Raw genomic sequence first — 15,158 nt, 5'->3', positions numbered from 1 at the left:
AGGTTTAGACTGGATATAAGGAAGAAATTCTTTACAATGAGGGTGGTGAAACATTGGAACGGGTTGCCCAGAGAGGTGGTGGAGGCCCCATCCCTGGGAACATTCAAGGCCAGGTTGGACGTGGCTCTGAGCAACCTGATCTAGTTAGCGGTGTCCCTGCTCCTGCAGGGGGGTTGGACTGGATGGCCTCTAGCGGTCCCTTCCAAAACATTCTATGATTCTATGATTCACAATTTAAGAATTCACTTGAAATGATGTAGTAGTAACAGGATATACTTTCATTTCACCTTTAGTCTGCTAGTCAATCTTCTCATATGGTAGATACATTTTTATAATTAGGGTTCCATTTTTCATCTTGAGTAGATGGGGGGGGTGGAGGTAAGGTGGGAATGTTCACTCTCTTGCAGCTTTTCAAAGGAGCCACGAGACGGAGCTGCACTCCCAGCTATGTTAAACACCAAGCAGCTGCTGAAATGCTTCCCTTGGAAAATTCGGAACACAGTGTCCACTGTGAAAGCTTAATACCTAAATGGTTAAATCTACTTACAAACGATTGCATGAGCACTCATGTAATGTAAATATGTAAATAGTAAATACTGATTTCTCTAAACTTACCAGCAATGGTCAGTAATTTCAAAGAATACCATGCCCTGGATGCTTTTAATACAGGTGATTCCTTTTCCTGAACCACTGGGAATGTTCTATTGTTAATTAGATGTTAAATATTTGATGATTAACCCAGATTCTTTGTACTTATTTTCAGCTTTGTGAATAGCTCGATTTGGCAGGTGAGATTTTCATGCTTCCATGTATTTTTCTCAAACCTAATTTGTATGTAAAATACGTTAGCTGTACTTGGGAGTTCCAGAATGGAACAATCTTCTTGTAATGAATTCCAAAACTGAAAATTTGAGAACTAGGCAGTTGGTACGATTAGTTTCATATCTTTCTAGACTGTGAAGTGAGCTGTTTTATTGTCCCACAGAAAGAACAATCAGATTCTGAAATGACCACTATGGCACAAATATAAGGTGGTCATCATGACAATTCTGGAGTATTTCATTATTTGAAATGAATATTTCTAAGAAATGTTACAGCATCAGAAAGAGGGACAAGAACAGAGGAGCAAAGCATCATAGAATCTAGGAGAAGACCTTTAAAATTAATGTCTCAGCTGATGGATAAAGTGAAACTTTCATAATGAATTTGGATAATACCATGATAGCATTGTGCAACCCTTAGGGCTCATGAAAAAGAGCAAAGGCAACAAAGAGCAAAGGAGAGTTTTTCCAGCAATCCACTGATCTTAGTTAATGTCTAGGGCAGTGCTTAGCCTTGTTAACCTGTGCCTGACTGCACTTAATCATGTCTCTTGATAGCAATAAGGGATGTGTCAGCTTCTCCGAGATACCTGTGGCTTCAAAAGCCTGAACCCCTGCTGTACTTCAGGAAGCAGGCAGAGCCTGTGCATACACGTGTGGGAAATGGAGACTCACAGGAAGGCAAAGGCTGGAAACTTGGTGGCTTCAGTCCCAGGACGGTGTCCTGCCCCACCTCACAAACACTACTTGTGCAAGCAATAGTTATTAGGGCCTTTTCACTGAGTTTACCGTTGCTAAAGTATTGTAAAATTACTAAATGAAAAAAAAAAACCCAAAACTTTATATTTTCAGGAAGTCTATTCTGGTATCACCTATCTCCCATAACTTAGTATCAACTTACTCATTTTACAGGAAATTAGTTCATTGTATTTTAAGCAAGCTAGGGAGAGACGATTGGCAGCACCTGAAGAAGCAAAGACTAGATGAAGGCAGGTCATGCCAAACCACTGGCACTGCATCAAGGTTAGGACAAAGGAATTAGAGATGGCACCACAGGCGGTGATATACATTACTTTTTAACTTGTCCTAGCCAGCGGGAGGGTTTGCCACTGTTGGGCTCTCTCTACGAAGAGACAGGGTTAGAGAGAGCATTACTCCTCTGACATGAGATGCCACCCCACCCATAGAAAGTGGGAGTGGTGCGTTTCAATCCCAGCACAGCCTTTGAAAGGCAGGTCTCAATGTGCTTCCAAGCAGACTGGTATGAAAAAGTTGAACATCTGTTCTGAGAAAGAACAGCTGCTGGATAAGGCCTCTGGGGTTCTTATAAAGGGGGGGTGGGAGTTAAAGGATTTAGTTAGTTACAGCTAGGTACTGAGCTATTTGTATTGAGGATGTTACAGGCATCTGCAATGATTTCAGGAGTGAGTTAGCTTTTAAAATCAAATCGTACACTTGACTGCAGTTCAGGCACTGCAGCGCTAAGAAGCAGAGCATGCAGACATTTGGGTGGCACTGCTATCTGATTAAGACTTTTTGACATATCAAATCTTTTGTAGACCCAGCCCTCAGCATGTACTAGAATAAATGACACATACACTGCTATGGTGTAGAAAAAAGTGGAAATTAAGCTTTAAAACTGCAGTAATCATGAAAATAATTCCTATAAAAATTATTGGCACTCCACATAACATGAAGTCCTTTTTATATCTAGTTGTCAGCTCTGATACATACCCCTGCACATATCCCAAGCCTGTAATCAATCTTACTGTTCACAGTTGATTTACTAATCACAGCTTTTAATTTCAATGAAGTGTAATTTACAAACACAGTGAGGCCAAAAAAGTTCTGAATTAATCAGATGCAATTCTTTTACATCAGCATCACAATAAATTTACCTTCATACTTGTACTTGATCTCTGGCCATGTTGCTCTCCAAAACAAGCTAATTAATGATTAATTAGCTGAATGACAAAATCTAATGAGCAACACTGACCCACACAATCCTTGTTTGTTCTGAATACAGGTGGAGAGAACTAGCAGCACAACACAGAACACAGAGAATGCTTATCTTGTAAACAACAAAGAATACCTCCAAAAAAAAGGTCATTACAAGTCATGTCTAGGCATTGTATAAATAGCAGTCTTTAATAGCTGGAGTAGAGAAAGGTGGAAAGGAATACAGTTTCTGTCTGTCAAGACACAGATGGGAATTAAAATAACCCAAAGCATGAAAACTTCAGTGTAAAACACTGCAACTGTACTTATACGAAGAAAATTAATGCAGGATTTGAAACTGTGGTATGAGTATGTCAAAAGAGAAGAAAGCCACAAGCCACTTGGTTTCTTTTTCCAAACATGTCCACTAATGAAACCCTCATTAGGCAGTGCAAAACTTGCAACACTGCTTGCTTCTCTTCAGGGTGTGTGTAAGTAAGTAGCCACTTGCACATCCTCAAAACCCATAAAACAAATGCACAGTATCCGTAATGCTAAGGGAAGAGAATGTAAATAGCTGGGGATCTATTTTCTGGCAGCACAGCAGCAGTTTGAAAGGCAATGCACTACTGAGGGGCCCTCACTTGCCTACAAGAACAGAAGCCAGATTGTTCTCAGACCCTGCATTCTCTCAGGTTGTGTTCCGCTTAACAGGTGCAGATTATTCTTCCAGCCAGGTTTTCCAGAAAGAGAAAAAGAAAATTTGGTTTGACAGTCAGTTGAGCATACTATTTCATTCTATAATACCCTTGTTCAGGAGCCATATGTACATACAAAATGAAGGATTAGGTACCCGGTTCTCTGCTCAGTTCTGTGACAGGCTTCCTAGGGAAGTTGTCAGACTCCACAACTGCAGAGAACTATCCTCAGCTGCTGTTAAGAGCTCTGTTAGCATATGATCAGGACATAGTCTGGTTAGAAATGCTCTAGAAGATACTTAAACCTTTTGAATAAACCACTAATATCCAAGGCATCAGCCAACTTTTTTAAGACAGAGGCCAACAACAGCATCAGTAATAACTTAGTAGCTGTTGCATTGAAATACTGATAATCATGCTATATTGCCTTTGGCAGAGCTTGTGGTGGTAGATCAACACCCTTGCAAGTACGCTCTTACAGGTACAACGGCCACTTTCTGTATATACTGAACATAGGGACTTTTAAAGCTCCCCTTGCTTTCTACAGTCGTTTCCACAAAGCATTTCAATGATCTAACTACCACATAAGATTGTTCCACACACCCCTCAAACTCTAGCTGTAACATAAGCTTAGCAAAACAACTTTTTTTTTTTTAAATAAACATGTTTATTAGGTCCATCTTTCCTGCTATGTATCTGGCATAACTTTTTTTAAGTTGTGGCACTTTCAATTTACCTTCATACGGTGTGATTAGCCTTGCAGCTGAAATATTACAGCTCCCATGTTTACTTAGCAGATCTTTACGTTATACAAAGTTCTGTAATCTTACGGACTCCTCTGTATAATTTTTTTCTTTCAATGCCTCATTCTCTTCTTCAGTTTTACAGCAAGTTATTTTCTCTTCCAGGGTTCTTCTGATCTGAGAGTTCTCCAGTAACTTTAAAAGAGGACTTTCCATAACACCTCTCAAGATGGATGCAGCAGTATCAGATCACTGTGTCAAAGCTCTTCTAAATATCTCCACAAACACTGCAAAGGAACTGTGCAAGTGGGATCTCCAGGGGATGGTTCCTGCTGTTGGTTTCCCATACACTGTCTCTTCAATAAACTGGCCTGGTTTGCAGCTGTGGGTCATAAATTTCACTACACAACTTACTTAGCAGAGGAGAAACAAGCATCTGCAAGGAAGTATAACAATTGTACTCAATATATTCCTACCCACCAAGTGATGGCTAGGAAACAAGTTGGGGGTTTGTTTATAGATTGCCTGCCCAGTATGTGGCCCACATCCCCAATTTCTCTGCACCCCACCAGGGGTCACTAACACCACATTACAGACATTGTTCTGCAGGGTAGGCAACTTTATTCTTCTATCACGATAATTTAAAGTATTTACACACTGCACAGACACTCTATTACACAAACATATACTTACTGGAATATTCATGAACCACATCTAAAAGGTTTTGCAAAGACTGACACATTGTGGGGTTTCCAAGCATGAAAAAAAAAAAAAAATATCTGTAGCCTTCTAAAAGACAGCCATTTGAAGGGCCTGTGAAAAAAAAGCTTAAGTTCTCCCCAGAGACCATTCACTAGCTTCAAAATATCCACATCTGGCATTAACTAAAGCTCTCCTGGTGATGGTGGACTTCAAGAATGAACACGTGCAAATAACATTTTCTCAAGAAATCCCACAGCAGGAACAAGAAAGGGGAAAACTCTTCAGGGGAATTACTGCATTTCTGAAATATTACTTATCTGAGAGGCTCACAACTCAATGCCAGTATACATATATATAGCATACATATGTATATACATACAGGATCCAGAGACAGAGGACGTTAAATAAGATATAGTGCCTGCTCAGTAAGTACGTGCACCACTACAAGCAACACTAGGTTCATCCATCAGCTTTCAGCCGTAAGAACTTTAAATTCAGAGCACTAATGAGGAAGTTCAGCCACACAAAATAGGGAGAAGCCTGTTACCATCAGGTGAAATCGAGGAGCCACATTATCAGACATATCATAAATCCACAAATCTAACTCATCTGAAACAGCACCAATCAGACAGCACAGACAGAACAAGCTGCCAATAGTCTAGTCTAAAATAAATTTTTAGCTTCAGCCTTAACTCAGTGCTGAGTACTTTCATCACAAGTATTTCCAGAATAACACCTATATGCAGTTACCCATCCACACAGGGAATTAATTAGTTTCTTTGAGAAGGCTACAGCTGTCCTTAACAGTCAACAGTGCCTAACCTAGCCGTGTCTTTGTAAAGCTTTCATTCCATAAATAAACTCCATCTCCCTCTACCAACACAAACACTAGCTCAAGTTTGCTTAACAAAGGCAAGTGCTATTTGAGTCTTAGTCAGATAGCACTTCTAACGTATCAGTTCAGTCTCAGATGAAGAGTTTTAAGAGTGAAATAAGCCCACCTTGGAGCTGGATTTATTGTAGCATGTATTAAAGCTTCCACTTCTTGCAGCAGATTAGGGCACTAAGTGAAACCAACCTACAGGCCAACAAATCATTATTCTCCTAGCACCTCTGTAAAAGTAGTCAGAGACTGTGGCCTCATTCCCCTCTTCCTTCTGAATGAATAGATAGAATTAGCACCTAAGCAAGGCACAGAATTTAGGCTTGTGATTTCACCAGTCCATCTCAGAGAACAACTTAAACCTTCCAGGTTAGAGGCAACTCCAATAGTTACACTACATGGTTACACAACTAGACCATTAATACCTTTTAAAATTATCTTCCCACTGGTTCTGTAAACCTATGCAAGTCTCACTCCATCGTATTCCCTCTTCTTCTTTTGAAATTCCTGCCATGAAACTAGGAAATGTCAGGATTACAAAGAAGGTTCATGTTATCCAAGATGGTCATCTGAGCTAATGGGAAGAACTTCACCCTCTCCCTCCAAAGAAGAGATGGACATTTGTTTGAGGAACAGAATACAATTCCATTCTTAATCATTTTAACTAGTGAACTCAGCAAATCACCAATGTCATTACATGACAAGAGACATGCTGCCTCTAGAGTAAGAGAAGTAATAGGAAAAAAACCACAAATTAATCCAGTTTTAAAAAAAAAGTTAAACCAAGTAGTACTTAGAGGGAGCACCATGTATTGTATGCACATGTTTATATGTATAATACACAGTTACTCAGATACACACATAAATATTTAATATATAAAAAATAAAGTGCTTTCTATCAAGTCCCAATGCAGGGACATTATAAAATATTTCACCAACTGCAAAACAATTACATACAAAGAATACTACACATAAAACATACGTGAAAACAGTTAACACAGTATGTACAATCTGGTGGGTGTCCCAAGATAAAACATCCCTTCATATACATGGTATATACAATACATACTCATCTTTACTCAATATATTATGACAATATATATTTCAAAACTTTGTTATAGACAAAAAAAACTACAAAAACACAACAAGGATCAAGCGCATGAGTCCAAGACCGACAAAGAATTTGCTACCCTTGCCCACACCACTACTTCCACTGCTGGGAAAGATATGCCAGTGTTCTTTTCTGGGGTGCAGTGCTTCCATATCCTGCAAGGCACTGTGAGCAGCAGCCGTGAAGTTAGCATCACCAGTGGTGAGTAGGTCAAATACACATGAGTAAAAATAGATGTCCTTCACTAGCATTTTCTCATGGCATTTGGTGGTGGCAGTTTCCAGTGTGTACACTGACTGGGGATGAGCAGCAGCACCACCCTGAGGGAGCAGCTGCCCCATCACAGGCAATGGTAAGTGGCCACTATCATCAATGCGTTCACTTGAAGGGCAGCCGTTCACACACAGCTGCAGATCCTGGCTCTCCTCATAGGCCATGACCAACTCTTGAGGCATGCGAATAGCCAACGTTAAGTAGTGCCCAAGCTGGCGTATATACACTGTGGTCCCAATGTACTTGGCATGCATTTCGACGTATTTGCCACTGACTTTCTCCACAATTCGTAAGCTCTTGGTGTTCCCATCACCTCCACTTGTTGTACCATCAATAAAAGCTGCAGGCAAGTCATCAGTCACTGCTTGATATACTTTCTGATCTGTACAGTCTTGATATGATTTAAAGATAATAGTTATCTGGGGGGGGAGGAAAAAAAAAAAGCAAAGTTAGTGGAAAAAAATAATTTCAATCCCTTTTCCATTTTGCAGCTGAACATATCTGGGACTGCCCACTAGCTCAGAGCTTGTTAGTTCTCCCCAACTCATGCCTAAAGGAAAACAGTCTGTACACATGCTTAAAGCAATATTTTAGCAGAGGGCAATGGTTAAATTTGTTCTTGGGTTGGTCTGGAAGCAAGACTATTAGCATATGGCAACAGCCACAAGGTCAGGAAAGAAAAAGGCTTTATATTTAATTAACCATCACAACTCCCTCCTGCCTGATGGTTTCTTAAGACTTTGGAATGCATCCTGCAGTCACAGAGAAGTGTAAGTGCCAAGTAATTCTTACAGTGCAAGCCACTACAGCAAAATCAGAGACTGTGAAATCACAGAAAGGTACAAGAGAACTCAGCTTCCCCCAATCACAACAGTCTCTCATAGCTCCTTTTACAGTGACTGTGAAACCCTTCCTGGGTCACTGTACACTTGTTGGATGTGTTGCCAGGATTGGCTGTGTGAGACTACTTTAAAAGCACTCACGTATTTAGTGCTTTATCAGCCATCAACAGAACAGGCAGTGAGATGAGATGCATGACCAGGAAAACTAGTCAAATAACTGTTTTGGGCTCCTGATCCGTTAGTCCTAGGAACTGGGAGATTTGACACTGCCAGTCCGCTGTTGCTAGAGACATGCCCATGGAGAAACAAAGAAAGAATGAAAGACACTCAAAGACAGGTGTTTGAAGACTTCCAACACAGAAACCAGGAGCATAAAGCAATTACTCTTTCTCTTAAGGTTACAACTGGCTTTTTAAACCTTTACACTTATTTGAATAAGCCACAACAGAAAGAGTAAATCCTCCAGTCTTACTTGAAGGGAATAATTAGGCTATTTGGCAGACCAAGTCTGGAGTGTCTAGTGGCTTTTCCTAAAATAAAAGTATAATGAGGAATCATATATAAGTATTAGAAACAGATATGCTACTTCTTTTACAGTTTCAGAAGGGCCTGACTTCTTGAAAAGTTCAAAGGCAGTTTTGTACCAGGAATAGGCATTTTAATCATTATTTTCATCACTGACTGATTACATCAAAATTACTTACAGTCTATGATTTAAGCAGTCTGCTACAAGATTCAGAGTATTCCATATTAGAAGGCATTTTAAATCTAACATTACACTTTTTCCTTAAAATCTACTCTATAGCAATCTCACATTTTAATTTCAGTTAACCAGCACACTTCTGCACAACAGCTCATTACATTACTGACAATGCGAATAAAACCTCTACCCTCGCAAGCCTCACCTCTCCATATCACTTGTACAGGACAAAAGTCTTCCCTTTTCTCTCCTCCCACTGCAACAATTCCTCCTTCGGAGTATGAAGACATAACCTACACAGCATTACATGTTTTCAGTGTTTGGTTTGCCCCAGGTTGTTGATGCTGTCAGTCTGTCTGTCTTGCACACAGACAATACTTGCTATTTTGATTTCACACGTTCCCACTGGTGCTGACTGGAATTTTCCAATGTTTTTTCTCTGTGTTAATCAGTTATAGAGCTAGCTTGAGACCATCTGTAGTCAAGCAATTTGGTAAACTGATGTCTGTGGGCCACAGCTAAACTTGAATGCCTATGCCCAAAATCCAGAAAATGAGTAAGTGCCTTTGTTGCTGTGAAGGCCGCTCTATGCTTAGTGAAGTAAGCTCAGCAACCCAGAAGAGAAACCTGAGATCTGTCAAGTGACTAGTATTTCTGCATATAATCCAGAGCCTCATGCAGTAAATCAGGTTTTGCATTTTATGTAACACAGTCAATTTTATGTAACACAGTCAATGAAACAGACTTATCTCGGCCTGTTTAGACCAAGAAGCATTCTACTTCCTTGAACACATTTGCATTGCTCTGCAAGGAAAGAGTGATTTACATTTCAACAGAAGTAAAGCTCTAAGTCTGCTCTACACCTGAACAAGTCTGGAGTTAAAAAGGGTTAATAGTTTTAAAGAGAGACAGAAATGGCTACTTGATAAAACAGTTAAGCAAGGCAACTGGCAAAATTTATCAAGAAGCAGCCACCAAACTATTCTGTCCAACAGTCCCTCCTCTGCAAGCATGAAATGCACACAGTTTCAGAGACAGAAAGGGAGAACAGAAGCCTTCACTGTAAAGCAAGATCAGCAGTAACATTGCACACTAAATGAGGACTATTAAATGAATGAAGGCCTCCACATACCTTACAAGGATGCAAGGACGTACTCATATTTAAACACTGAGGCTCAAGACATTAGGTTTGGATATTGTGTTTTCTGTTGTGTGACATCCATCTAATCCTTAGGCCAATCAGTAAAATGAGAGTTCTGTAAGGTCCTCCCCTTATGACCCACTCCTACCTCAATTTCATGCCCTGGTGCTGAGGGATACTCAGAGTTTGTTCCAAAGGGAGATTAAGCAAATTTCACTGCAAAGCTTTATCATTTTAAGTTCTCAAGGTAACAGAAAGCACTAAATAGTGGAAAAGGTTATTTTAAACAAATTTAACATGTTGTATGTGTACATGTACCTATAGTACTTTCTACACTCTAGCTGGGTTGTAAGAACGCCCCCACAAAGCTGCTCATGCATCACTGTTCACACACTAGAAACTAGATGCCCTTTCTAAACCCAGGACAGAAAAACAAATGCCAGAATATTCAGATGAAGAAAGTTCTCTGAAAGTACTGGTGTATCTCAGCATTGTTCTCTGGGCACATATAGAGCTCTAAAGCTACTGCAGTAAGGAACCCTAAAAGATGAAAATAAGGTTCTTCCAGAGACTTATCTTAAGATAGAATATACAAACATCAGCTCTACTAAGAGTACTAAAACAAAAAAAAACCCACCCACCATTCAATTTGCACTTGAAATATTTCATTTTGGACTTCATCGTCCCATTCCTACCAATGCCAGTAACATCATCCTCACTGAGTGTACTGATCAGAAATATTACTTAAATCCCACTGCATATGCAAAGCCTTTCAAGGATGGTGTTACTGAGATGCCTAACTGAAGGTTCTACGATACCTTCATGTATCTGTAGAAGGTGCCTGCCTTGTGTGTCTTAAGCAAAAGCAACATTTTCAACTCTCAGTTCTCACACTAGTCTTCACTAGTGCCATAATGCAACAACAGTGCTGTAGGTCTGACTATATGTTGCTAATTTACTACGCATTTCACAGAATCATAGAATCATTTAGGTTGGAAAAGACCTTTAAGATCATAGAGTCCAACCGTTAACCTAATACTGCCAAGTCCCCCACTAAATCATGTCCCTAAAAACCATATCTACAGGTCTTTTAAACATCTTTCAGAGTTGGTGAACCAACTACTTCCCTGGGCAGTCTGGTCCAATGCTTGATAAACCTTTCAGTGAAGAAATTTTTACTAATATCCAATGTAAACCTCCTGGGGCACAACTTGAGGCTGTTCCCTCTCATCTTACAACCTGTTACTTAGGAAAAAAGACCAACACACACCTCACCACAACCTACTAAACAACCCCAGTTCCCTCAGCTGCTCCTTGTAAGACTTATGCTCTAGACCCTTCACCAGCTTTGTTGCTCCAGCACCTCAATGTCTTTCTTGTAGTGGGGGGCCCAAAACTGAACACAGTATTCAAGGTTCAGCCTCACCAGTGCTGACTACAGGCGGACGATCATCAATAGCCTCATTTCAGGAGTTGGAATAGATGACCTTTAAAGGTCCCTTCCAACCCAAAATATTCTATGATTCTACGATTTCAAATTACATCACAGGCTAGTTCCTCTTAATATGCATAGCAGGTCTTTCAGGATGAAACAAAACTAAAAGGTGTGTTACAAATGCTAATGACTGCTCAGTCCGTCACACAGCACTAGGCATCACCCAAAGCAAGATTTCTTCACATTTCTCTCTATATACCCATGCTTTTGCGGTGCACTATTTGCTGAAGTCAACATATCTCAAGGATACCAGCAAGAGGTGTACATGAAAAGACACTTTGCTTCTTCCATGCATATTGGGGGTGGGGAGGGCATGGGGAGAGTAAACTGTCCGGGGGAGATTTAGGGACTGCCTCAGTGATGCTGCTGTGGCCAACTTCTCAGAAGCAAGAACTGCTTAAGAGTGTTACAAAACTAAATACAGTATTCCCTCTTCATCCCAGCCTGCTTCTGTGGTACAGAAACACCACAAGACATTCTACCATGATGCATTCCAATTTCATGTCAGAGGAGAAAATGAGAAGGGAAGCTGTGTAGATTCCATAGACAACAAAGAAAAGAAAAGGAAGTCAACCTGAAAACAAGACAATTCAGCATTAGATGATTTCCAAGATCACTCAGGAAAGTGTTTCTTGAATGTGGTTAAGCAAGGAGGCCACTGTTCATAAATCACTCTAGAAATCAATCTACTATTGATTAATTTCAAAACTACACAGAACTTCATCATAGTTAAGCATCGGTAATCAATGGGAACAGTAACTAAAACATTTTATCTCCTTTTCTCAGGTGGACAACCCAAGGGGAAAGGTTCTCACCCCTCTTCACAGTGGAACTATAAAGGCAACAAATATGAAAGTAAAGCCTGTTTAAGGGGACAACATAAACATTTAACTTCCATGGCCAAGTCTGAGAAAAAAACCCCTGTCACTCATCATTAATTTATTCTCTGACCTACTGCCCCCAGAGGCTCTAAAGATATTCAGACAGATGCTGCTGAGCGAGTATGTATGCCTTTCCTTTCCATCCCTCAAAGGCAGGCGTTGAAGGCACTGAGATGTCTGTTACAGTTGTCCAGCAGCCCCATAAATGTGACAGACAAGAAATCAATTTAATGCCTGACAAACTGCCATAGCTTGTCCTACAAAACCACCTCTAGTAACACCAGGCTGTCCTGAACACCAGGAAACAGCATTGTTTATCTTTACAGCAGCAAAGCTCAGTCAGTTTGCAGGCAACGCCAAGTTAAGCAGGAGTGTTGATCTGCTTCATGGTAGAAAGGCTCTAGAGAGGGATCTGGACAGGCTGGATCAATGGGCTGAGGCCAACTGGATGAGATTCAACACGGCTAAATGCCAGGCCCTGCACTTGGGTTAATAAAAAATACATGCAACACTACGGGCTTGGGGAAGGGTGGCTGGAAAGCTGCTTGGCACAAAAGGACCTGGGGGTGTTGATAAACAACCAGCTGAGTATGAGCCAGCGGTGTACACAGGTGGCCAAGAAGGCCAATAGCATCCTGGCTAGTATCAGGAATAGTGTGGCCAGCAGGAGTAGGGAAGTGATCGTGCCCCTGTACTCAGTGCTGGTGAGGCCGCAACTCAGATACTGTGTGCAGTTTTGGGCCCCTCACTACAAGAAAGACATTGATGTTCTGGAGCACGTCCAAAGAAGAGCAACAAAGCTTGTGAAGAGTCTAGAGCACAAGCACATGAGGAGCAGCTGAGGGAACTGTTTAGCCTGGAGAAAACTGAGAGGAGACTTTATCGCTCTCTACAACTGACTGAAAGGAGGTTGTAGCAGGGTGTGTACCTGTCCCGTTTCCCAGGTAACAAGTGGTAAGATGAAACATCCTCAAATTGCGCCAGGGGAAGTTTAGACTGGGTATTAGTAAAAAAATCTTCACTGAAAGGGTTATCAAGCATTGGAACAGGCTGCCCAGGGAAGTAGTTGGGTCACCAACCCTGAAGGTGTTTAAAAGACATGTAGATGCAGCACTTAGGAACATGGTTTAGTGGGATGTGGCAGTGTTAGGTTAACGGTTAGACTTGATCTTAAAGGTCTTTTCCAACCTAAAGGACTCTGTAATTTGATGACTCTATGATGTCCTCCAGCAAAACTGTAGTATTGTGAGACTGAAAGAGTTAACGAACGCTGTCATGCCAGAGGGTGTGTGGTTCCGTGCTCTGACAGGACCACAGCTCCGTGCCATGAGTTTGAGTAAGGGGCTCACAACCGCCTGAAAGACCCTTTGGGACCACCCCTGTACAACGTCATCTCTGCAGAAGATCAAGAGTTATATAAGTCCTCAAGGGGCGTGACTAGTACAATCAAGAGGCAGGAACTAGGCTATAAAAGGCACAACTCCAAGGAACTGTTTGCACACCCATCACCTGAGGATTACCACACAAGATTACCATGTTTGTCATCGTCATCACAGGAGATATCTCTCTCTCTCTCTCTCTTTTCCTTCCCCCTCTCTTTCCTTTTCTTCTCATGTGTGTCTCAATAGGACCCACGCTGCCTACCATTATGCTTTCCCAGTTCAGGTTGCTTCAAATAAATAAAATGTTTAATTGATCCTTTGGTGTTGTTTCACCTCAATTTAGCCCACGGGAATCACGAAAATACCTACAACCCCCTGAGTTATCCTGTCTGGGTCAAAACAAGTATGTACTACTTCCGAGAAATAAAGCCAAATTCATCTCTGTCAGGATGTCCATAAGGACACAAGAACTAATCACATGTGATCAGTTATCTGATACTCCTACTTGGAACAACTGAATGGTAACTGGAAGATAAATTTTTTAATATTACTCAATAGAGATGAAGTATACTGTATTCAGTCTGCAACGATTCCTGCAAAAACAGAAATCATGCTTCAAAAGAGGTATTTAAATGTTTTGACTCTAGGAAAAAGAACACTTATACCCAGTGTTACCCTGCTGTGCTAGCACCACCAATTCTCAGGTTCAAAGCTTTATGCCCAGTAAATTCACCACAGTGATTTTTTTCCTTGTCTGTCCTCCCATTCACTCTCTCACCCTCAAACTATCCAATACAAAACACCTGGATAGGAAAAGCTCCATTTCCAGTTACTGCAAACATGAAGGGAAGTTTTCCATAAGCAAGCCCAAGCACCTCTGCCTTATTTGCTATTCAGGTACAACTACACTAGTGACATCCAGAACACCCGTCACAGCATGAAAGCCAAAAAGACTTCGTACCCCTCCAAATAAAGCACACAACAGATAAAAAAGCCTTCTATTTAATGCATTCTACAATACCCTTCCTACCTGCTCCCTACCTGCCCCTTGTAATAGCCATTTATCCTCAGGAAATCCCAAAACAGGTCTGCAGACAGGGGAACTCTTTTCTCTATAGCTGGAGAAATCAGACATAAAGATGCCAGTGACCTAACCAAAATTCATACAGGAAGTCTGTCAGAAAGAAAAAGAAAGGAGAGATTGAACTCAGTTTCCCAGCTACTTGGTGATAATCCTTCTTCATTCTTCATCTGAAAGGCCCTAGGATCCTATGCCAAGGGGTATAAGCATCAGACAAGCTCAAAAAAAAACAGAGTTTCAAGTTTCAGCTAGACCACAGAGCATACAATAGCTTTGTTCACTGTGAAGAAACAGATGCTGCTACTATGGGCATCGCAAATATGCAAAACACCTACAAACAAATTGCCAAGAGCATTTCATGAATAAATACACAACTCCCACAAGAGAACGTACCCTTCCAATTAAGGAATTAAAGAAAAAGTTTTCCGGCTTTTCATACGTCCCTGCCAGATGCACCGGGCAGGGGC

At 40.9% G+C, this 15,158-nt stretch overlaps 1 protein-coding gene across 1 annotated transcript in view; it reads right to left on the bottom strand.

Annotated features, from left to right (window-relative positions):
- Window positions 1-2,867: 2,867 nt before the first annotated feature.
- Window positions 2,868-15,158, bottom strand: part of RGMB (repulsive guidance molecule BMP co-receptor b) — an 18,148-nt gene continuing 5,857 nt past the window's right edge. The window contains exon 2 of the mRNA XM_009648637.2: window positions 2,868-7,588. Within this exon, the coding sequence (XP_009646932.1) occupies window positions 6,917-7,588 (672 nt within the window). The 3' untranslated portion in view covers window positions 2,868-6,916. The remainder of the gene's footprint in view (window positions 7,589-15,158) is intronic.

This window comes from Egretta garzetta, unplaced genomic scaffold (assembly GCF_000687185.1).
Source record: "Egretta garzetta isolate BGI_Z169 unplaced genomic scaffold, ASM68718v1 scaffold271, whole genome shotgun sequence".
NCBI lineage: Eukaryota > Metazoa > Chordata > Aves > Pelecaniformes > Ardeidae > Egretta > Egretta garzetta.
This window is presented reverse-complemented; position numbering and strand designations above follow the sequence as displayed.